Genomic DNA, 25,874 nt, shown 5'->3' with positions numbered 1-25,874 from the left:
TGGCACTTCCAATACTGTCCATTTCACCTGGTGTAAATTCCATTCCTTCAATGTCTACTTCTAAAGAAAACACAAGAAGGCACGTTTTCAGAAACACAGCAGCTCTAACCAGTGATAAGGGGCCACTACAGCCTGTGTAAATCAACGTTCAGGTGAAACCTGAATTGTACTTCGTTTTCTGTAATTAAAAAGACCTGGAACAGCAGTTCCTGGGGTAAGTAGCATCCTGTCCACCTGAGAATTAAAATCCCTTCTGTCCTCATCCACATACAGCACGGCATCAATAGCAAATGCTGTCCCAGAACTGTTCCAACCTATGCGTCGACGCTGATCTTAAAAAAACAAAATGAACCAAAACACACTCAAAAAAAAAACAACACAAAAAAACAACCTCAGAGGCTGTAACACTGCAGCACCACCGTTCACAGCAATTCCAAGCTATACAGGTGTCAGCTAGCAGTGACCGCGGTGTAGCCATCTGTCCCCCAGTAACTGCACTGTGACTGACAACTCGCCTCCCATAGGCCCTGAAAAAGTCAGCGTGTGCGAGTTTTCGGTCACAGAAAAAACTGCAAATAAGAAAATAAGAAATGGTGACAGGGAGCTCGAAGAGCTCGGTCTTAAATGAGAACCAAATGCAGGAAACACTTGGTGATCACCGCACAGAAAATATTTTAAAATTTCACAATAAATGATGTGGAATTAATTTATTCACACAAATGAATTAAGACAAATAACATCTTTTTTTCCAAGAAGAAAATATTATGCCAGCCTTACCAATAATTACACTAGAAATTCGGAACATTAAATGGTAATTGTTTAAAAACCTGGCAAAAACTCACGCTGTATAAATAAATAGCTTTACAAAAATCAAAACTGATTAGAAAAAAAGAATGTTTTGCAAAGAATGTACAAAAGATGTAGTAGTTTTTTATTCTGCAGATTGCATAATGGAACGGTTTTGTCTGAGGTTTGTAGAAAGCTTGATTTTAGTTCTAAATAATGCTTTTCTGTTTTCTTGCTTCCCTGCTTCTCCTTTCCTTCCTGCTCCTGCAACTCCCTCTGGGAAGCCCTCGTTGCGTTACCTTGTTCAGAGTCAGTGGATATTGTTGATCCCATGCTGTCAGTGCGGATGCGCTCCATGCCCTGCACGGATAGCTGTTCCAACCTGCGCTTGAGGTAGCGGTGCTCCCGCTGTAATTGTTCTTTAATATTTAGAGCTTTTCGGTCCTGTTCTTCCAATTTCTTAAAGGGAGAGAAAATCGGTAAGCCGCCGGTTTTTACTCACATTAAAGCAAAAGTAACGTAAGATCTCCTCGACAGTTCTTTTACAGCAGGAATTGTTCGTCAGGCAAAATCATCTTTGTTACTGTTACGCAGAGCTCCGTACAATTTCAACTGTCCAGGCCAGAACTGAATTTGTTTCACAGCAAAATACATGGATACAGGGGGAAAAAAATCCCTTAGAGACTCCTTTGCCACTAGCAAGTTCCTCAGCTAAGACTGAATTATTGTTGCCTTGGTTCTGGGGAATATTTTAATCATTCTGTCAGGCAAAACTGTCATCATCTTTGATAAGCAGAGCACAGCTCAGGCTTCAGTCAGAATGCAGTGTCTCTTTAGGTGAAATGAAGAAGTTCGCACCGTGAAGGAAGCATTACAAGGCTCCTCAATGGTCTCCCTCCTACCACAGGCTATGGAAATTTTTACCTTTTAGAGTGCTTCACTAACATTGCTCCAGTACTGCTTGTATAAAATTGGAGGTATTTACCAACAATTGCCTTCATCCTTGCATTTCTCTGTCCTAGAACTTCTCTGGAGCTACTATGATAATTCTGTCATAACCTCCTACCAAATCAGTGCCATTAATCCAATACTTCTCAGCAAACAGCCTGTGAAAATATCCTTTCACAGCTCTGCCTAAAATCTCCCCTGTTGCTTGAATAAAAGAAGGTATTTGGAAATAAAAAGAATACCTCACACCCTGTAAAATGTGCTGCACTGTCGGTACAAATGTAGTACAGAAACATTATATTTTAAGATTTCAACTGAACACTTTTGCAATGTATTTGCACTGATAGCCATTTTCAAAAATTGTCTACATAACTAGGGAAGAAAATACAACAAGTACAATGGGATCAAAAGCAGGAAGTACAAACAAATCGAAACCAAAAAAGAGAAAAAGCCCTTTTTTTTCATCTAAATGATTAAATAAATTACAGGTTCTAGCAGCAAAAGCACATACAAGAAAGACCAAATTTCTCTTTGCGCTGTGTTTACATGCCCGTAAGATTTAGGAGACGTACTGGGAGCGAACGCTGCTTCTGATGATGATTCTTCCCTACCATCTGAATGAACCTACGCTTGGTTTTCTAGAGAAGGGTGGCGTGGGACAGCATACAGCAAACCACAAGCCAAATGACCACAAAGATTCTGCTGTTCCAATGCAAACCTGAAAGCAAACGCATTTATCTTTGAAAACCTAATTCCCATTATTCAACGAGGCAGCTTCCCTGCTGACTTGAAAACTAACTTCTATAGGCTGTAAGGCCACACGCTACTCAGACAGACATCACACACAGGAACACAATGTTAGAATAAGAAAATGGGCTGGTACATCCATGTACACAGCAAACCAAATGTACCCAATTGATCAGATTTCCTTTTCCTGTATTTTCCTGGCTGCGGTCCCAAACTCTAACAACTATTTTGGGAATGAACTCAGTGATTCGTATCCAGGAGACTCAAAACTGTCTCAAAACTGTCCAATCTTTCAGGGCAAGTTTCGGTGAGTGAGTGTTCAAAACTAATTATTGTATTAGATTATTGTATTAGAAATGACAGAGGGGCACTGGCACGCTCTGGCAGTGCAGCAGGGAGGTAGCTGTCTTCAAAGCCTGTAGCCCTGATGAAGAGGAACAATTAAGGGGCAGGCCAGGCCGGATAGGTTCGGTTAAAATTTCAAAAAGAAAACTAAACTTCAGTTTCACTTTTCGGAGAATGAGGACTTGGTACTGTGCATGATGGACTTTGAAACCATATGCTCCTAGCCTTTTTTTTTTTTTTTAAAACAGCAGCTGAAAGGGTAACTACATGGCTCATCTCTCACACTTGCCACTTGTAAAAACAGATTTTCAGTTTGTATGCATAAACTCAAGATAGGGGGGTAGCCCAAGACAAAAACCACACGCAGTGCCTTTCATGCATGTTAGCCTAAATTATAAACAAGAGGCCGAAATCTCAAATGGTAAAACCAGGGGTTGCTCAGCTGGAGTAAGTGTGCTTACAAGAGCTGAAGAGGTAGCTCAGTAACCTTGTTCACAAGCATGGATTTGTTTAAATTCATCCTCAGTACTTCCTGCGAATTACACCCATTTATGCAATTGCACTGAATCTTAATGCTGTACAACAGCAGGCTGTTTTCAGAAATATTCCCAGATTACTGGCAGCATTCGACCTCTTTGACACTTTTCAGTTTCCTATCTTTTCCCCTCTAACACTGAAGAAATGCCAGATGAATAATTACAGTCCTGGACACAGCAGCAGCAATCTATACTCTTTAACTTTTTACATTTAAATACTTGTTTTATATTTGCACGTAGCCCGATTCCCCTGAAAGCTACGAGAGTGAAACTAGAGTGTCTTACGAAAGAGGAGGCCTGGGGAGGATCTTCCTTTGTTTACCTGTGCAAATATATGGCCTGTACTGCTGCTGACGCACAGGTGAGGTTTTGGTTTTGTTTTCAACTTGTGGCCCAGATCTTACACACACAAATATGCAAGGGGAGTGGCAACTAACAGGAGATTACATTTATTTTTGGTTTCTTTTAAATGACTGTCAAATGCTCCAGGATCTGGTCATCGGGGTACAGGATGAGGACAAGGCTTACTAGTGGCTACAAACCTTTTGACTTCGTTCGTTATTTCATTATTAGTTATTAGTATTTTTACACTGAAATTAGTGCAGTACAATGCTACTTTGCTCGGCCCTTAAAAAATGTATACGTTAATCAAAGAACAGCCTTGATACATATATATTTTTAATACAATGTAAACTAAGCAGAAACCACAGAATCACCATTTCATGTATCTGAAACTGCCGGGTAAATTGCAAAACACACCAAAACTTGACACTCTGAGTGAAATCCCTGCATCTAATAAGGACGAATATATCCAGAAGACGAGACATATGGGTATGGATTTTGTGTGAAAATTAACTTCCTCTCTATGGATACACATTCTGGAAGATTCTGCCTTAAAAATGGAAAAATAAAATAAAATACAGATGAACGTTTTTACCTTGATATGCATCTTAGCTCTTTTCAACAGGCTGAGGGTGGTGTGCCTGGTGCTGTCCGGCCCGAGAGGCACAAGCTGTTTTAGCTGTTCCAAATATAGCCGGAGTTTAGCCCGCCTGCAATTATTAAAAATGAAGAGCGTTGTAGTACAGTTGCACTCGAATAGCACATCCTATATGCAAACACCATCTGTTTGCAGGATCTCTCTGCAGAGCTCGATTCAACAGTGGCTTCCTCTCCCCTCCCTTTGGCAAAGTTTCAGAGCAAAAGGTCACTTGAAATGTAGTAATGCTACTTGGCACATTTATGCAGTATTTTCATACCTATATTTCAAAGCAGTTTGCTCAGCCTGGCTATTCCCAACTTAAGGAAGGGGAAGTACACTCGGAGTAATTCAACCAAAGCTGCACACTGACTTCGAGGTTGAATAAAGGAGAAAAACACAGACTTCAGGGAGAAACCAGCTCCGGCCACACTGGGTCCTGCTTCTCCTTTGCAAGTGGTACTACTACTGCTCTCAGCAACCTCTCTGCTGTATTAACAACACCAAACCCATCAGCAAAGTGTGGATCACGAAGGTGGCATTTCTATAGACACTCCATTTCCAAGCATTTTGTTGTTTGTTTGTTTGTTTTAAATTTCTTTGAACTTCTTTGTATTTCTTAATTTCTTATTTTTCTGTGCAACCTTACTTCAACTATCCAAAACAAAGCAGGAGTGAAAAAAATAACATTGTGTGAGTGTATTTCTACAGTTGAAAGCAACAGAAAATCCCTCCTGTTTTGCATGCATAATCCTGAACAGGAATCCTGACAAAATTACCTCTCAGTTTTACAATGAGATAGAAATAGATGCAGAAGCGCTTACATGAGCAACATCTGTAATATTTTCTTTCTGCCAGCCTGTTACAGATTGAACAAAGCGATGATCTGGAGCATGCCTACACCCCCCACAAAGCAGTCACAGTAAGCAAAGCGGATCACAAGTGTGACATGAATAATTATCTTTCTCAAATCTGCTATACGCTGTATGCATGAAGGAAACAAAACAAACTGCAGGAAATTGAACGCTCCTGGTCAAGAATGAACTGTCTTTTGAACACTCAGCTCAGAAGAAGCATTCAGCATCAGCGTCTGAAGTGCCACTTAAGAGGATTTAATATACACTGATGACAAATTACACCTGTAATTGGAATGATTAGTGCGATATCAAGACAACCTGAGAATAAATGGGGGAAAAAATAAAACAAAGCAAAAAAGCTAATTAAAATTCAGTATTGTAATGACTACACATTTAGCGTTGGTTACCTATAAATCAGCAGCGTATTAGGTGGGAATTCAAAGAGCATTTCTATGAAATTATTAATTCTTTATTCAAGCCATTCAGGAGAAAAAGATTATTGGTAAAAATACGATTCTCAAGAGAAAAGTAATGACACATTCTTTGTTTAGGCCTGGGGTTTGTTTTTAAATTCAAAGCTCTAAATTTAGCAATATAAAAGCTTTTATTTAACCAACAGCAACACGGACTGGGGTAAATACCCGTGGAAGTAACCCCACCAGACCGCAGAGCACCCCTGTAACTGCTGATTTAAACTCAGACACTGACCTTTGAAATAGGTCCAAAAGAAAAAGTACCCCAATTAGGGACTGCTGGTATCTGTACTGAAAACAGAGGTAGATCTTTCTTTCTGTGCCTATAGCCTCTACCAACTACCTGGCTTTTTCGTGTTTTAAATAAAAAACTTTCTCCAGGCACTAAATTCAATTAATCTTTTTGTTTTTTAAATGGCCTCTGAACACGCACGCAGTCGTCTGCGTCACTCAGCACAACTTGGATGCAACTCTATTTAGACAGCTGACAGAAGTAGGGACTGAAGATAAAGGAGGACGTGGCAAGGAAGAGGACAAGAATAGCATCCAAGCAGTAAAGAGAGAGTTAAATACATGGAAATGGAACTATCAATGTGCTTGCAGTAGTTAGAAGTATTATAACAAATATACAGAATTGCTAATCTGAGATCTACTTGGTATTAATCCTGAAAAATGTTAATGGAGCCCGGCTGCATACCGAACTTTTCAGCCTCTTGCTATTTGAAGAAAGTCTGCTTGCCACAGGGACAAAATCAGGTTTTAGTGCACTTCATTACCATCAGCTGGGAATTAACAGAGATATTACCACGATCAGTGGGCAATGCCACGTGCCTTTTTAAAGCACTCATTCTTTTTATGTTATATGCAAACCAGGTAAAGCAGGACTTCACAGAACTGCTATGAAGAGCATGTGACCGAAGCTAGTAAGAATATTTTAAACAACCAATGAGAAGAATTAAAAAGAGCTAAATATTAAAAAAAAAAAGAATGCTTTAAAGCATTTTCAGCACTAGCAACTGTCAGCACTAAATGTAATAGGCACATCTCTAAAAGACCTATTCTAACTTCACTTTTTTTTTTTTGGTAGGGGATTTTTTCTTTCATTTATTCACTCAGTACCTGTGAAACCATGAAAGATTTTAAAGCATAAGCACGTAGATCTTTACATAAATATAGGCATGTTTATGTGCTAATTCATACATCATAGCACAAAAGCATAATCAGCGGCATGGATTAGGGAAGTAACAAAAGAAAACCAGCCCATCACAATTACTAGAGTAAATATCCCCATGTTTTCCAGTTTACACATCATAGAAAAAAAACTGTAAGAATGCCAGAAAACATTTCAGGCGTGTTATGGTAACAGATGACACCATCGGCAGCAAGGGACCCAAACTTCACGGCAGGTAAGCTGTCACGTACAGGATCTGCCAGCACTAACTTCCCTCTTTTACCGCAGGGAACCGACTGCTCTCTCTCCTCGGCCGAGGGGAACCACCCAGAAGGCAGCCACAGAGGTAATCACAGCCTGAGCTGCTTTGTGTTTCGCAGATCACGCCACGTACTCCACCTAGAAAATAAGCCGCCTGGTCCCAGAGGGACAGGGGAACGGTCTCCCTGCATGAGATGCGGTTCGAGTGCACTAGTTACACTCTGCTCCAGCTTCAAAACCCAACACGATCGCCCACACCACGTGTGATGTCAGGCCAGTAAAACAGTGCCTATAAAAGCGTGCGCTTTCCCCACCTTGTGCGGATGCACAGAAATATCCCCCTCGTCGCTGCTCCTGAATTTATCCAAGGTGAGGATCTATAAAAAGCTGCCCCAAATCTGCATCCTTGAGCCGTGCAGCAGGAGCGAGGTGCCGAGCTGGAGCAGGGGAGCCAACACCAGAGGGACCTGTCTCAGACTGGCTGTGTCTGCTTTTTGCCAGTAGACACAGGGGTCTCGGGTGTTCAAGGCTTCCGCATCTTCCCTGTGCGTGAGCTCACAACGTGGTCCCATGAATCTACATTATAGCTCTTCAAATGCTTAATAGAAACGAGTTACTAACCCCACAGATTTGGTCAATGTTCCACAGGAGCAGCCACACCGGGTGGTCCACCACTTCCACATAAATGATGCAGTCGCTTGCTGACAGCTACAGCAACGTCTGCCAACCGGGACTCCCCTGAACTGGTTTTGACTGGGCACTACTGGTCAGCACTTCCGAACGGACAGCAGGACAAACCCTGCCACACCACAAGGTGTGGGTCAGAGGGGCTGGGTCTCAGGCCTCTTAGAACCACAGAATCATTAATTTTGGAAAAGACCTCCAAGAACATCTGGTCCAACCATCCCCCTACTACCAATGTCACCCACTAAACCATGTCCCTAAGCATCATATCCAACCTATCACAGAATCATAAAGGTTGGAAAAGCCCTCCAAGACCATCTGGTCCAACCACCCCCCTACCACCACTGTCACCACTAAACCATGTCCCCAAGCACCACGTCCAACCTTTCCTTGAACACCCCCAGGGACGGTGACTCCACCACCTCCCTGGACAACCCATTCCAATGCCTGGCCACTCTTTCTGAGAAGAAACGTCTCAGAATTTCCAACCTGAACCCCCCCTGGCACAACTTGAGGCCATTCCCTCTTCTGCTTCGTCACCCGCGGGCGCCCAGCTGGGAAGCTGAGGCCTGCCTCAGGGCACGCTGCCACCCACCACAGGACAAAGCAGAAACCCAGCGGTGCTGGCAGCTTCCCCACATGGGCACATCCACCAGAGGTTCGTCTGAATACCACTCACTGCAGTCCACAGAGACTCCACTCTAGTGCTCAACCACGAAAAGGCAGGAGAAACGCTGGCCGCTCAGCTCACCACGTCTCCCAGACAGGCTGCCACACAAAAGCAAATTAAGATCTTTGACTTGAACCATTTTCAAAATTGCAGTAAATGCATCTGTGAAGTAATAGTCAAAAAGCTTCTCCATATGTACGAAATCCCGGGTGCAAATGCATTTTAACACAGCAAGAAATAGAATACTACACTGCATAGGGGGGGAAACGAAACAAAAAAGCCTATTGTTCACACTGGATAATCTTAATTCCAAGAAAACTGCAACAATTCCAAGAACTTCCTACAACTACTTGATGGGTGGTTGCAACGGGAACAAAATACTCTTCAGTAAGGCCAAATAATATAATAAGAAGCAATGGTTGTGAATTGGGAGCTTCAGGATGGTCATTAAGAAACAAATTTTTTACAAGGGCGGTGGTGCACAACTAGAATGGGTTGCCCAGAAAGGCTGCAGAAATGCTGTCCTCAGAGGTTTTTCAAGATTCACCTAGACAAAACCACAGGTCCCTCCAATCAACATTTTGGTGATCGTACAAATCAGAGTGCTTGTAAAGATGTAGTGTTTGACTCAAAAAACCGGCCCCACAAACAAAAATGACACACTTGAAACTGCGCCAATCCAACCCAATACAGTGCTGTAGGCTTGTCGAGTGACCTGATCCACCTATAGTCTTTCCACATGGGCTCTCCATAGCTCTTTTACATAGCACAATGACAGAAACAGCCTACAGACAGTCAAAAAGCAGATAGCTGCAGCTGCACAGCTCTCTGATGGCAGTGAAGAAACAAAGGCATGTTTCCTAAACCATGCAAGTACAAATCTAGAGCCCCTATTTGGGGCCCGCTGTTTAACCCACCGATCTACACAAAGCCAACTGGAAAAGCAAAGCCTTCCTTTGGCAAATACATGTCCCAAACAAGCTGCTTTTTCCTCAGTGTGGCATGCCTCAGCCAGGCCTAAGCAAAATTAAATGCCCACGGACGCTTGTGACAGCGAAAAATCCTGTCACGTCCGTGCGGGACCTTGGCAACAGCGCTGGGAAGGTGTGCTTGTCGATCCCGCCGCCTTGGCTGGGGAAACCCCTGTGGACAAAGCTGCTGACAGCCTTCCACGCGTTTATGACAGAGAGCACAGGGCAGGCATGTCCTCTGAGCTGCACCCGAAGACATAAACAGCAGTTCCTGCTCTTGACATTGAGCTGCGAGGGCCAGACATCACTTGCAGAAAGCATCCAAATGGCAATGCTCATGCATGATTTCTCAACAAGCATGGGCAAGGGCATAAAATTCAACAGATACAGGTCAAATTCCTGACATGTCCACCTGGCGTATCCTCGAGGTCTCAGTCCCCGTCCTCCCCAGGCTAGAAGAGCGACTCTCTCACACGTACTCATTCTCTTGTTGACTCAACACTGACTGTAAAAGGGAAGGCCCAACTCTGTCAGCAAAGTTTGCTGTCCCATGGGAGGTCCTGGAACTGCCTTACCTGCTCCACACCCTCTCACCCCTACCAGGGGATTGCCCAGTCACGGCACGGAGCTGTCTCAGCCATACTGGGAGGTGGCTTAGAGCTGCACCATCTCCAGCTGTTGGGCAGCAAGGATCTGAAAGGCTGGCAAATGGGCAAGAAACAGCTAAACGTCCATATTCCCATACTGCACATACTCAGTTTCCCTGAGCTAGACAGGGCACTGTCCACTCCACTTTGTTTCAACACCCTCAGCCCAACCATCGTGTACTGCTGAGGCATGTATGGGCATGAAACAACACTTGCCTCACAAGAAGGCCCAAGTTGTGCTTTCTGCAAGATGTTTTCAATGCTAAAAATGCTTGCATGGCTGAACATGTGTCTGTATTTCAGATGTCCCAAATTTAGTCTACTGAACTAAGCTGTGTATACAGGGGGTTGACATACTCTCAAATCAACTGCTAAATATACTTGCTTGGTGATGTTCTGCAAAGAAAAGGACACAGTACATCAAACATTCAAATGACATTGAAAATGCAATCATGAAAAGCTGCACTAGTGAGAACAAGAGCTACATTTGAAATAATGCAAAAATTAAAAATTCATCATTTCTGTACTTTAACCACTTCAATCCAAAAACAAGACAGCCTCGACCCTATCATAGGATAAGTTTTGTCCTACCCCACAAGTAAAGCCCCCTGAGTTTTTAATACAAGCACCCTCCCCACGCACACACTTAGAAGAACATAAACCTATTACAGGTAATGGGAGCAAAAAGTTTGAAATGAATCTAGAATTAGCAATATTATTACAAACTGGACAGAGTTACCGAAGCATTTCAAATTCCTCCTCTCGTGTTTCGCATTTTTTTCCACATTTAAACCTATCCTGCTCCTGGTGCTGTGCAATGAAGTTAATATACACAGGTTTAAATATAGAGCACTTACTAAATCTTTCATTGTTGCATAATGACTATGTAATCTGGATTAATAACGTACCTAGGATAAAGTCAGAGAAGAATCTCTGCACCAAAAATTCACTTCTGGAGCCAAATGTTCTCCAGGTGCTTTGTGAACCAAAAGGGTTTGGGCTGAGCCCACAGCTCCAGGTCAGAGACCCCTGCCATAATCTAACTGTTGTGTTTTCTCCCTAAAGAATGGTGGTTTTATCTCCATACCAGACATGAAATTCAGCATAAAATACAGAAGTGAGCTAACTGCAGTCGTATGATGCTTGCGTTTTTACAGGAAGACTCTTCACAGTTTTTTCACAGTTTTATTTACGAAAACCCAGCACCTGTGTATGGGGAGTAGTAAAGTTTTAGTCATAGAGAATCAGCAAATCAGGATCTTTCGCAACTCTTATTGGTCATGATGAATACAGACAGAATTGTTATTCATATTTTTATCATCATTTGTTTTTTAAATATGGAGACCAGCATTAAACTTCAGCGTTCACCTGACATGAAGGTAAAATTACACAGACGATCTGCCTGCACGCTGACCCCAGTGCCAGCTCCTTTGTACTGGAGCCCACCACAAGAAGTCAGGATCTCTTCAGAGCTTCAGCTCTTTTCATTTTATGCACAATCACATTTGAGCAGTGACAAAATTTTGCTGCAAATGGCTTTAATGGTACTGTAAATGAAATGTTCTCATGTCGTTTCCTACATTCATGGTATCGTGGCCATACATACAATATAGGTACACAAGTAATTATATTCTCTGCTCTGCTTAGTCTACGTCAGTATTCACACATACATGACTTACTCCTCCTTAAGCTAATACTTCTCCTGAAGTATGTGTCAGGTATGATATATTTGTCAGGAATGATATATTTACAGATCTACAATACTTTTTGTAAGCTACCAAAGACAATCCTGTACCAGTTAAAGGACATGTGTTTACAAAGGTATTTAGAGAGATTATATCTAAAATTTCAATCATAAGAAATAATAGAAAATCATTTAAAAAAACTGTTCTAAGTAAATCTGTTTATTAATGGTCTTTACAGCATTCAGAGTATCTTCAGAAAGAGATCAAACACAATGGAAGATAACAACCCTCCACTGAAGAATAAAATCCTGTCTTTTCCATATTTATTTCAGTCAGAAACACTTTCAATATTTTTTTTCACTCTACAAAAGGATACCTCAAACATATATTCCTTTTTTCAAAAGAGGGTCATATTCAAGCGGCACAAGCTGCTTCAACAAATTTACTTTAGTGAAAAGGAAAGAAAACCTCTTAGTATTAAAGCACTGTACCATGGCAAGGCACCCAGTGTGCTGCACTTGGACATTCTGATTGCTTCGAGATGTGTGAAATATTTGCTCACAGCTCAGTGCCTCAGAGTCAAAACCAGAAAATTCAGCGGTGTCCTTACAGCAAACTTCTTTGGTTCTCATTATGCTAAGAAAAAATAAACCAAACATCAGTGGCCTGTAATGGATGCACTTTTCTTTTATTGAATTAAGAACAAAATGCTGAAATTTGTGCTGCAGGTGAAGATTCATAGAAGGTTTGTTCCAAATATATGTATTTTTTTCTCTTCGTCCAATACCTCACACAGGCCTCTGAAACTAAATTCAACAGTGAAGCACAGGAAGGTACTGGGGAAACAGATGGAAAAAGCTCTGAGTTGCCTAATCGAAGTGACTGTTAGTGGATTAAATGCAACACCCTACCTTGTTTACTTCAGCATTTTCTATGAGTTTCACACTCTACACAGATTTTCAGAGTCCCAAATATTTTTGTGCATCTGTTTCTCTACACTGAAACTCACCAGATAGCTCTAGCAGCCAGGTAGTTGGTGGTCTTCAGGTACTTCACTTGCCTACAAAGGCAATGGCTGCAAGTATATCTTAAAATCATTACCTTTGAAAGAACCAACGTTGCTATGAACTTGGTCATCCACAAGTTTTCATGTGAATACCGGTTAGAAGTGAGTGGTGATGGTCCTAACTCTTGCACTACTGGGGACAGAAGAAAATGTCTGCTGCCCCTGACAAAGCTTGCCATTTCCACGTTTTCTGCATTTTATCACTCTGAAGCATTCATACTGCCTTTTATTTACTTTCACTGAGTGTCACTTTGGCCCGCTTGCTGAGCCAAGACTACACTTTTAACTTTGCTTTTTACCTTCACAAAGCTGCAGATTGTTCACTTTTTAGAATATACACAAGTACCAGGCCTATTCCTACATCTTCTAGCAAGTGTAATTTAAAGGAAACATCTGCAATACCGCAAAGGTATAAATATTTGGCCTGCTAAGCAGCCTGCAGAAAGCTAGCTGGGGACAGGTGGATACTGGTTTATACTGGGAGGTTCCTGACTGCTGACAGAGAGAAGGAAATCTTGGTGCCCATGTTGTCCTCTTCTCTTTCTCCTTTCTCTGTCCCTCCAGAAGCTCCCTGCTGGGTACAGCAGTAGGAGCACTGGGTGACATCGGTATTTCTTCATCTCTCAGGAAACCTACAAGCAGCTTTCAATGCTCTTGCACTGGAGGTTGTGCTGTGGAGGCCAGAGTACCCCAATAAGACAGGAGCAAGGTTGGAAAAACAACAGGAGCTCCTGGGGTTCACCTTGGGCTGGAACAACCGTTTAAAGCAGCAACCTGGGCAGCACTGGTGTGAGGCCCAACCTGAGCCTCAGCAGCTGGTGGCTGGCATCTCCCACCCCAAAGCTCTCCTCTGCCTCACCAGGCCCCAGCATGGCCCCTTCTCTGCGGCCCGTCCGCTGCTTTTTGTCCACCAGCGGGTGCCAGAAACGGGACCTGAAGCACCAGGACCGATGCTCACCTCAGCAGCCAAGCTTGCCCCTTGCAAGGCCCTGGGTGTCCCTGGACTCAGCCGTCCCTTCAGGAGTGTCTCTCACAGCAGCAGCAGAGCATGAAACGTCCCGGAGCCACACTGTACTTTGGCCAGCAGAAGAAATAAAAAGCCCTGCAGTACATCTAGTGCCTGTTACCATCAAACTCCTCAATCTTCTCCCACTCAAGCACTCCTCCTGCCGCAGTGACGCGTGCGGGAGCTGTCATGGAGGCGTGTGAGGCGTGACATTGGTGTGTCCCCCTGCCAGCGCCATCCCACCTCACGCACGCCCCTGTGCCCAAACTGCCTGCAGACTGACCCCACAAGAGGACAAAACCAAAACGCAGCGCTGGGTTTCCCACCGGCTTGTTTTCTTGACGGTGGGCTGGCAGGGGAGTACGCCACGTGCAAGGCAGCACGGTGCGAGCAAGGGACACCAGCAACTCTGACTGGTACCAGCTTTAGCTGCTGGGGAACCACAGCCTCAGGACTGACATCTGACCACTCTCATCTCCTCCCGTGTTTTTCCAGTGCTCCTCCTCCCTGCAGTCAGGCTTGGCTTTCACCAGTTCCCCCAGGCTTCAGCCCACTGTCGTAAGCTGCTCGGTTTTGAACAGCAGCCACGGAAGGTTTAACAGCCCTTCATTGTCTCAGGTCTCCAAGATATGTAACAGAAACATGCAGAAATTCGAGATGTGCTTCTCGGAAAACGTCAATAGGAATTTACAAGGGATATACGGGGATTCCCAAAAGCATCCCAAGCAAACAATGGCAGCTGGATGCCATTTGCCTTCCCGGGATGGTTACCACCTCAAAGCTACACGTAAAGGATTCCCCCATCCTCTGACCAGAGGCAATGAAATCTCTGACCTTGCAAGAATCTGAGGCAACAGGAACCAAACATTACGGTAACTGCTGAAATCATCTGCAGTTAAGTTTTCACCCTTGTATGGATTTTCCTCAGTTTAAAAAAAAAAAGATTCTAACCTAGTACTGTAGCCTTTAAGGTTGTGCTCACCCACAGAGAACAGTTTGCTGTATTTTAAACCTTCAAAGTCAACGTCAAACAAGTGTGAATAATTCTTCCACCTACAAAAAAGGAATTTCTGTTTCTAATGTCTTCTGGTTTTAGCCCTGGTATCTGCTGATTATCTTTTAACATTTACCTCTCAGATGCTTGTGAGCAGTAGCAAGAGGTATCGCGTAGTGCAACGGGCTTTGCATCACATCTGCCACATCTGCGTAATACAGGCAGATGAACAACAGTGCCTTGTGGGGAAGCACACGAGTGATGGCAATACGTTTGTACATACTTGAAAATACAGTCTACAAAAAAAAAATCTGCCTTGTTTTCATTAAATTTATTAAATAGTTTTTTTCAGCCAGCCTTATACTTGTTTGTTTCACACATTATAATGCACACATTGCAACTTAGTAGTCCTCCTAAATTAGACCTCTCAAATCCATCTGTCTTACTGGCACTCAAGTTTCTTACGCTACACTACAGGGAGACTTCAGCTCTGAAGTTTGTCTGTTACCTCAGCACAGCGATAGACCAAATTAGATAAGCAAAGTGTCACTGCAAGATCAGACCACTCTGGTATCAAGCGGTTTTAATTCCCACTTGAAGTTACACAAGACACACACGTACTTACACACAGTCCCTCTGAAACCCCAAAAGTGGATCATGACTCTCCATCCTGCACACGGGGGCAATGCTGCCCTGGTCTTTGCGAGCAGTGGAACACAATATTCCGTCCTGCACGGCAAATCCAAGCCTCCTGCCACAGGTTTGCAGTCCTACAACAGGCGTGCTTTCCTTTGCTACCTTCCCCAGAGCTCTTGTCAGGAATTTCTTGAGGACTGCAGAGCACAGGTTGAAGAGAACTGAGCTTACTGAAATAAGGAAAAACTCTGTTATCACCAGGGGTTTGCACAAGCGGAGGGGAACGGGATAACTGCCATTTTCCACAAATCAACAGCTCGCCAAAAGGTGGTTTAAGAGGACAGATACCCCCACCAGCAGCTCTGGGAGCACTTACATCCCTCACCCACCAGGACGAAGGCGCAAGGTGCAGCGTGGCACCGCACAAGCTACGCGGTCACCAGCCGACAACACCCCAGCGCAAGTCACTGCTTACAAATCAGCCCATGGCTTCAAACCGGCTTTAATTATCAGACTGTTTCCCCACATCAAAATGCTAAGCAAGAACATCGTGTCTCAGGACAGTTGCCAACAGGAAGGATCTTCAAAAAAAAAAGCGGGGGTGGGGGGACGACAGTGCTTAGAGAAGCCTAGAAAAGTTGAGCTTTAGCACAGCGCTAAGCAAGAGGAGCACAGTACAAGGCCTAGAAGGCTCCGTCTGCCTCATTTTAAACCTCCCTAAAGACCTAGTTATTTTATACATATGTCAAATGTGTTCAGGAATTTATATTTTTTTTTTTACACCACTGTATGATGCCAAATTAAAGGAGAGGCAAGTCAGGCTGAATTATTTTAGCTAAATCAAAAACATGCATTGCCTTCGCACGCTGAGCGCGAGGTCTTTGGATGGCAGACAGCTGCGACTGGATGGCCTCTGCCTGCCTGAAGTCAAACGGAGAGTGTGATGCCACAACATCAGGAACACTGGGTACCTGTGGTTGCCATTTTACTGCCTGTTATACCCATATATCCATATGAAAAGGAAAAACCCAGTGACCGGTGTGACCCTAAGGGCCATCTCTAGCCTGACAAACGCCACAGGAGCCCCGCCTGGCATCAAAGGCATGAGACACCACAAGAAACTACAACAATTCAGAGGGCGCTTTTAAAACCTATTTAGAGTTAAGGCAACCGTATCTCCATTTAGGCACCCAGACAATCACTTTCTCCTTCTCAGAGGTAGGAAGCGTTAAGTCTGACTCGGAAATTAAGTGAATTAAGCGTCAGAAATGGGTGTTCAGTGTGTTTCTTACTTCTGTTTTTGCTTGTGCTGATACTTCCTCAGCACCTGCCTCTACCAAAGCTTCACAGCCATCTTAGAGTAGCAAATGGCGGATGCTTGCGCATGAAGGAGCAAAGTTAATTTGCTTTTAGGGGAAGGAGCCGGTGGGTACTGCTGTCTTTACTGCTGTAGATCTCCGAGATGTCCTCCAGCAAGGAACCTGGGGTGCCTTCTTGTCCCTGCCGGAGACAGCAGGGTGCCTGTTCCGACCAGCCCAAGACAGGCTCAGGCCCCAAGTGGAAACACCAAAGGAAAAGAAGAAAAGAAGTCACCCTGAAGTAAATAATAACAAACATCCCCAAACATCTCGCTGTACGCCTCAAACTCTGTCACTGACACCTTGTAATTAGAGGTGGATAGAAAAGACAGAACGTAGATGCATATATAAACAAATTTAGGGGAAGAATTAAATACACCGGCTGTAATTAAACATGGTCTGTTCCAAGACTACAACAAACTAGAAGCTCAGCAACACTTACATGGTGTTTTTCCCCAAAACAGGGGCCCAGAATGGTGTCATGGGACAGTGGAGGGTTGCAGCTATCTGACAGCCCTGCCTCAGAGTTTAGCTTTAGCTTGCCACAGCACAGATAGTGCCTTGTTTATAATATAATTTCCGTTCTATTTCCTTTTCCATTGAGCAGCACAGAGCTGATTGTCTCTGTGCCAGACAGGGGACAGTTGAGCAGAATATGAAAGCAATCCATTTTGAGACGGTAAGGTATGGCACAGCTTTCCACAACTCTTCCCCTTTCCTCCTCCTTCCTTCCCCACAAAATTCAGCCTGGATTTCTTCAACGCAGCGTTCTGAAATTATCTGGCAATAAAAGGAAAAACCTGAAGTTTGGACCCACTTGCCATGGGAGTATGTAAATCCAGGCAATGGGAACCGAGACACCTGACAGTCTATTTCGAATACCTGTGAGCGCCCAAACCCAATAACTGCTTCTAGCCAAACATACACAACCAGCTCCCAAATTTCCCTATGAGAAATTATTTGCTCCACCCACGCTGTGTTTATTTCAGCAGGCAACGCGACAGCACTCACCTATCGGGATTAAGTCAGCTTTCTTAGGGGAATGACAGGGTTTGCTACCTTCATGTTTTGTAAACGCTAGCTAACCTGGTACATATGACAGTGCCTGTGCCACCGATATTTGCAAACGCTGACAGTCCTCCCGACTTTAATAGCAACTGCTGAGTTCTGACAGCGACTACATGCCAGGCAGGCCCTTATTTAGCAGCTTGTATCTTCATTTAGTTACCTAAATGGAAACAGCCACGAAACAAAGGCGGATAGATTTGTTAGGCATTAATCCCAGGATGCCTATTGGGAGGACAGGACTCACAAATACTTCTCCAGGCTTTTAGAGACATTTTAGTACATTCAGAGGCAGCCTCTGTCTCCTGAATCTTTTGCATTCTTACCATTAAGTTAAAACCTAATCCAGGTTTTCTTAATGTAGGGCACGTAGCCCATGACAAGAGTTATTAAAGTTAGGAACATTGCAACAGATGACCTCATGTACGTCCAAACCCACACCTCTCCTGTATCAGCTGTGTCAATCTCCTCACACTACGTAATTAGTTATGCTAATTTGTGTAGAAAAAGAAATTGTGTAACATAAACGAGGAATAAAAAGACACGTACTAGCCACTCGCAACCTTTGGCAAGCCCTGCCACTCCGCTCTACCCTCACGGGACGCGCACACAGCTCGGCATACACGGCTCCTATCTCGGAACACAGCACTCCACGAAATCCCAAAACAACCTCTCCTTCCAAAAATAGGAAGGGCCTTAAGAGACGAAAAAAGGAAAATCTTACCCGCTCTTGTGAACTGCACTTTTTAGGACAAGGAAAAGTCTGGATCACGTGCGTGGGGCTTTTGGTGGTTTTGGTTGTTTGTTTTTCAAAAACAGGTCCAAATTCAACTGCTGTGAAGGAAGAGCATTATGCTTTTTTATGCTTAACGATCCACCAGCTAAATGTTCACGCTTAGAGCTTCCACAACCATAACTGCACGCTCTGTAGCCATCCAAAAGTGCTATGGGGTCTGGCCAGGCTCGGATGCAGGCACACACAGCTCCTGCTGAACCCCCTGAGCTGAGCGCAGAATTGGGCCAACAGCCTGCCTTACGCCACCCCACCACGTGCAATGAGGAAAAAATAGAGCGGGAATTAATAGACCTGTGAAGGAATTCCAGGCAGTAAATCCAAGCCACGGACTGTTACGCTGGCAGAGAGCGAGAAGGGAAGGCGGCACAAGGTGTAAGAGGAAAGCACGTACTGTTCCATTCAGAAAGCACCCTCTGAATTTGGGACCAGGCCACGTTATATCCAGTGCTCGAACAGCGTAATCATCCCATGGGAAGGATTTAAAATAGAGCTACAGATGCTGATACATCATGGAGGAGATGGAACAAGAAACAGAATACCATCACCTCCCGCAGTCTAGGTTGCTCCCTCAGTATCTGTCCTGACCAGAGACGCTGGGTCACCAGAAATTTTGTGCTCAGAACGTGCCTGGGAGAAAATAACCCTCTCTCCTGGAAGTCTGGTGAGTCCTGAGCACAGAGCTCATCTCGCCTTAAACAGCCGAGCCACGCTGCTGGCTTGCAGGTGCATTGTGACCTCTGCACACCGTGGTAGGCACCGCTTCTGTGCTCCCAGCGTTCGCCTGTGGGCTCCCACAGACACAGCTGGTTGGGATTCAGTCGAGGATTCCCATCGTGTTACGCAGGACTAGCTCCAGAGGCCAGCTTCTTAAAGCCCATTAGCTGCCTAAATACCTTAAGCAAATAAATAAATAAATCAAGTTGCAGTTTCCTTGCTCAGCTGTAGCTAAGCAAGCTTAAAAGGAAAAACCTTTTTTTCCGTATCTAATTCAGCAAATCTCCTCCAGGTAACAGAGCAGTCACCAGCAGCTTCTCTCCCCCTCTTTGCAGGGTGCAAGCACCTAGCTGTTGTCTGTGCAGTCCTGAAGCACCTGGAAGCCTGGCCCATCGCTCTCCGATTTGTACGAGAGCCGCCTCTATACCATGGTGGATAAGAACTGGTCCTGTCAATTAGCAGATGCTGAGAACGTAAACCACCCCTCACACAGCCCATGAGAGGCAGACACACAAGGGGCTCATGTTTGGAGAGAGAGGGATGAACAAACGCAAGTGGAAAAAACGCGCGCACTTGGTTTCTCACCCATCTGCCTTCTGCTCGCTGCTCGTCTGGCCAGGAAGCACGTGGCATTTTGGAGCCCGAGCCCATACACTGGCCCTGTAGCGCAGAGCCTACTTCAGCAGGAAAAAGGACAGGACAATTTGGTCAAGAGAGTACTTTAGTCCGTTTTTCATTGCTGAATAAAAGCTTTGCCCAAAGCACGAGGACGTGTGTATGTCTCACACCTGGAATACAACTTCCTTAGCAGCCTGATTTCCAGGCTTCATCAGCTCAGTGCACTCCTCCCTTCCAGAAGAGCAGTCTACGTGGGAAAGCTCTTTTGTCGGGAGTGCGTAACCAATGTCACGTTGCTGCGGGCCCCAAAAAGACAATACTTCAGTGCACAGGCATTTACAATAGCTATTGCAGCACGTCGCGCAGGGCGAGTCACAGGTCCTGACATCTGCTGAATACCGAGGGACGGGGGAGAAGGTGAGGGAAGAGCAGCACCTCAGTGCGAAGCTCTAAACCTTCTGATTCCTTTAATTCCATGGATTCATCAGACCCAAACATGGGACAACTCAACAAAACCACAGGATTCAGTTTTTCAGTTCTGTGGGTCCGGTTCTTTGAAGACTTCGCTAAACAAGCTCCAGCAAAAAAAACACCTGCTTACAGCAGCTTAAGACACAAACCCCACCACATGCTTTGCTCCTCAGTTGGAAGCCTGAGGTTAAAGTTCGGGCAAAAAGGGTTTGAGCCGGCTGTGGCAACACCATTCATTCACCTGACTGCTGCAGGTGGGATCCTCCAAGGAGGCAGAAGCAGCCTGGAGGGGAGCAGGTACCTGAACCATGGCTCCTGCCTGCTCCCAAAGGCAATTCAGCCTCTTAAGACACTACCTGCAAAGGTAGCTTTATTGCAATTCATCTGAAAACCTCTTTACACCAACCAGATGGCACAGAAAGTCTTTTGCTTGGTGGGAAGTTAACAGCATGGAGGTTAAGTTCTGCTACTAAGACCAGGTGGTTGCCCAAACTAACGTGGCAGCCACGTATCGGGATGGTTTGTGTATAATCTGCACGTAGCGATGGCAGCAGAGGTTACAGACCCATTACAACAATGATTTCTGTACCAGGTCAGCAAGACCCATCCAGTTCAGCAATCTCTGGGCAGCAGCAGCCAAAACTGGATGTTAAGGAGAAGCATTAAACTGACAAAGGAGTGAAGTGTGCTGTTCCGTACTGCAAATTAATCCCGTCGCTCACAGAAGCGATCCCACCCTCCCTGAGCTGGCATCAGGGCGTGCCTGCGACAGGCAGCCGGATCAGGACAGGGAACCGGCTGAAAAAGCAAACTTCTCCCTTCCCTGCCACGTCAGGAGGCAGCAGGCCCACCAGCAGCCGGGCTGGATTAAGCTCACGATGGCAGCCCAGCAGCAGGACACGTAGCGGGTGATCCTTCTGGGGAAGCAGCCTCGCGTCCCCAGCCTCCAGCGGGCACTCAGGGGATTTCCTGAGCCAGCAGCCGCACCGTAACCCTACAACAGGATGGATCGATGCAGTTGTATCTTTACGCTGCACAACGGTACCAGCTGCAATGGCAATCTGCAATTTGGAAAAGGCAGCTTGTAATAAAAATAAACACTAAGTATTGTTTCGCTATGCTGTTATTTCTGTGACCTTTCAGTTCTGTATCAAAACCTCCAAGTTTATCAGCAACCGGCGATTGCACCCTTTTTATTAACCCTGCCATTTAGTAACATGAAGAACCACAGACAGAATTTCGAGTCCACTCTCTATGCACTCTCCAAACTCAAAATAATCCTAATGAGGGAAATTAATGTAACGTAATCGTGAATGTGATCGTGCTCCCGGCAAGCTCATCCGCGCTTCTTTCATGAGAACCGATGATCTATTAGAATTTAACTTCAGAGGCACCTACTCTTATTTATCAGCTAATGCTGCACATCATAATTCTTCCATCAAAATACAGATATTTAAGCAAACCCTCTATTTATATACAGGTACCTGCTTCATACACATGACGGTGCAATATAACAACATTTGCCTGGCAAGATTTTGGGTCTAAGGACTGCCCGAAGCACTACACAGAACTCAGGAGCACGTTACCTTCTGCACGCATGGGAACACACTTTCACTCTCCCCCGATCAGCACCATAAAACGGTATATATTGGGCTGTATATAGAAAACTCTATATATTGGGCTATATTACCCATTTCAGAAAGGATTGTTTTCTTCTACTAGAAGGTGCTTGCCACGAAGATGCTGCAGTGCTGGGCACCGCTGTGTCCATTTGCCCAGCGACATGAACCAGCACCCTCTTCGTTACATTCCCAGTATCTCCCAGGGATTTACTGTCTTCAGGAATGCACACAGGATGATTTCTACCACTGCTGATCCACCCCTTTCCCCCCTTCTTGATTAAAAACTAAATAAAACTCAGAGTTTATAATAAAATCGGCTTGGCAGAGGCAGGAGATAACTGTCCATCCAGATCAAGCCTCTCCGCATTCACCCAGCCAAACAAGTTGCCAGCTTGGGGACAGCAACACGTGGCCTGCCCATTTCGAGGAACACTACAGCAGACGCTTTTTATTAATTTCCTCACTAACTCTGAAAAGCTGTGCTTTAAAACCATCCGGTTTCGTGAGCTGTTTTCAAAGGCTTTGCCATCAGAAGGACAAGATCTTGACCACGCAGAGCTCCTCACAGCCAGGCAAAAGGAGTGGAATCGCTCTGCCGGAGATGCCCGAAGTGTCAGCCCCAGTGCTCCTGTTCAGGGCTCCCCCTGCTTCGGACAAGCAAGGACGCAGGGAAGCGCCACTTCCTCCTGCAGTCCTGCACGAGCTGCAGGGACAAGTCCAACACGAAGAGCAGAGGGCGAATGACTCACTGCCTTCATGCCGCGGTGATCTCAGTGCAATCTTGAGAGGGCCATACCTTGCTTTTTCACTGCTTAGTTTCAATTAATGCAAAGAAACGGGATTACGCCGTGTCTTTTTAAGATGCTCCGGCCCCCCAGGGGTTCTTGTTTTTACACTGGGAAAGCTGAATTCCTCGGTATAGCTGTCAGGTTAGATTGACTGAGAAATATCCGTGCAGAAAGTCATGATTACCGATGCACTTGCTATTTACATTGCTCACTGAAAGCTTACTGATACAGTGCTCTGGCTAGAAACAATAAAAATACATGTGTATTATCTGTTGTATCATCAGAAACTGGTTAAATCTGAGTGCTGTTCTGATTGACATCCCTTCAATTATTTAAAAATCTTCTAGAACATCACCTTTCTTTAGGACAGATTTCTTTCCTCCCTACTTTTTACTCGGGGTGGGTTTCTGTTTCACAGCTCTGAGATGCAAACCTTAATCACAACAAACCACAACAGGACTGCCATCACATGGACAAGTCCTTAGAGAGTGTCACTCTAACAGACCACATCCAAGTTCTGTATCCTGTTGAGAGTAAAATCAGAGGGAAAGGAATTTTACATGCAAACTGCTAACAAACACTTGACTGTAGTTTTAGTCTGAAGTCTACCACTTAACGAGAGTTTTTGCTGGAATTTTGTCTGTTTCCATTTGTCTTCCTCTGAGCATCCCCGCAAGAGCGTACAGACGACTAGCCCAGCAGTAGAAGATGCAAATCGAAGTAGTGGTGCCAAACAGCACCACCTGCACTCACAGAGAAAGCAACTGCTGACGTCAAAGTCAGAGACAAAACCTCCCATGAGCAACACAAACGCAGAACGTGGAGCGGCACCGTGTACCCACAGATGCCTACGAGGCTCTCCGGTTAGCGCCAGCTCTGGCTACCCTCATCCAGGAAACAAGGGCCCCGTGAAATAAAAACCATTTCCCTGCCCTCCGGCTCGCAGCCCACGTGAGGGCCGGGGCCAGGAGGAGGACGTGAGCAGCCATCTCCTCGCCTCCTCCCCGTCGAGCTCCTGGGAGATAACCAGGCACACCTCGGCCAGAAGCGTCGCGGCTGCGCTGACTCAAAGGCGCTGGGGCTGGGAAGGATCCACCTCCAAAATCAACAGGCAGTGCTGCACAGCTGGCAGGGCAGGGCTGCGTCGGGGGACGGGGCCGCCGCTGCAAGGACCAGCTGCTGCAGGGACCGGCGACGGCTGTGAATCATTAAACTTTACAAGATGCTTGATGGGGTTTAAGGCAGTTTTGGTAAAGCGGAGCGAAGAACAGTATGATCGGCATTATCAGCTCGTAAAGCCACGGGGCTGGAGGAGGGGGCTGGTAGAGGAAAAAATTTACAGGAGTCCTTCAGACCAATACATTGGGTAACCAGAACCGTGCACACTTCATCTGCTTTGGTGAACGTCTTTTTTTTTGTTTGGTACATCCAAGGCACCTGCACTATTTTGCAAGTTCACACCAATCACCAGGAATAATAAAATCTGGCTTCAAGGGACAGTGTGACTTCAGGAGGTACTGCAAGCAGCAGCAGTTACAAGTTCTAGGTGTACAGTCCCGAGACACACCTTGCTGTTTACCTATTTTGACCTTGAGATGACAGAAAAGAATCTAGCACGGCAAATACTACACAGCACGCTACTACGCAGGTACAACACAGAACTGAAAGCGAGAACAGAAATTGGACAATGAATAGATCCCACTTCTGCCCCTGACGTGCTGCGCTGCTTAAACGTGCCAAGGCAGAGCAGAGGAAAGGAGAGGCAGCTCCATGTTCAGGCTATAAAAATGACTGGGAGCAAAAAGAAGGAATACGCAGGTTGGACGATGAGAGGAATGACAGAGCAGAGGGAAAGGAAGAAACAGAATATCTGGAAAGAGGGTGGAAAAAAATAAAGACAGCGATAAAGAAACACAGCTGGGGCAAAAGATTTAAAGAAATTAAAAGAAACTGTTAGGGAATGGCAGAATTTTGCACGGAGTTGTTTTCTGGAGGGATCTGTCAGCTGATTTCCCTGCCGTAGCCACGGCACTGCCTTCTGCAGCCCAGGCCTGCATCTGCGAGCAGTTCCTCTCATCTCCAGCTGACCACGTGGCTATTAGGCAGGGCTACAGTTTACTCATATTACAATTAAACTACAGGAAAGCATGTTGGCATGCAAGGGAAGTGCTGGCCGAGCTGCTACGTAACTGTGGCCACAAAACAGACTTTAAAAAAAAAAAGCCCTGGTGAGTTCAGTCTTGTTGTGCCACCAAAAACAACCAACAACCACTGTCTGCACACTCAGAAGCAGGCGGATAGCTTGAAGTCATCCCTGTTCACACACAGCCCTGCCTTCTTTGGATCCGTGAAACCCCAAAAGCCACGAGCTAGTGAAAAAGGACAAAAACTACCCAAAAGACAGCTTGCCCTGCTGCCTCGATGGAGTGCCAGCACAAGGGTGGGCGCCTTCAGCACGCTGCATCCTCAGGGCAGTGCACCCCGGGAGGCTTCCTACAGCTAAACCCCACCTGCAAACAAACCCTGGCAAGACACAGCAGACATTTAAGCAGTCTCTAAAAGTGTGCAAACACGGATCCTCTAAAATTCACATCTCAGGGACTAAAACATCCGCACAGCGCCGAGCACCCCGCGCCAGGGCTGCGGCTTTCCAGCCCACATGCAGCTCCCTCCCTGCACCAGCAAGGAAGCAGACCAAGGGGAAAAGTGTCTGTAGGTATCAACACGCAATACAAATCGCAAGGCTAAAACTAACTGTTTTCAAAGTATGCCTAAAGTACAATAAACAATCCCTTGTGGCACGCTGTTCCCTGAAAATCATCTGCCTCCATCACAACACACCTCTAGGAAACAGGTGCTGCAATCGGATTCCTTGTTAGGAGCAGTACAGTTAACCACTTACAGCATTAATCAGTCAAAAACTAATTATCGGGGGCATTTAAAAAATAACATAGTTAACAAAAAAAAACAAAGCAACGTT

The 25,874-nt window shown here is 45.2% G+C and overlaps 1 protein-coding gene across 3 annotated transcripts in view; it reads right to left on the bottom strand.

Moving 5' to 3' along the window:
- Window positions 1-25,874, bottom strand: part of MXD4 (MAX dimerization protein 4) — a 40,404-nt gene that overhangs the window by 5,208 nt on the left and 9,322 nt on the right. For 2 of the 3 annotated variants that reach the window (XM_083833934.1, XM_083833935.1), the window contains exons 4-6: window positions 4,300-4,414; window positions 1,086-1,245; window positions 1-60 (exon numbers count right to left, since the gene is read on the bottom strand). The exon at window positions 1-60 is cut by the window's left edge and continues 2,737 nt beyond it. In XM_083833934.1, coding sequence (XP_083690060.1) covers window positions 1-60; window positions 1,086-1,245; window positions 4,300-4,414 — 335 coding nt within the window. The remainder of the gene's footprint in view (window positions 61-1,085; window positions 1,246-4,299; window positions 4,415-25,874) is intronic. The other variant, XM_083833936.1, reaches the window with a different exon arrangement.

This window comes from Anser anser (assembly GCF_964211835.1).
Source record: "Anser anser genome assembly, chromosome: 4".
Lineage (NCBI taxonomy): Eukaryota > Metazoa > Chordata > Aves > Anseriformes > Anatidae > Anser > Anser anser.
Note: the sequence above shows the minus strand (reverse complement) of the source record. Positions and strands in the feature narration are given on the sequence as shown.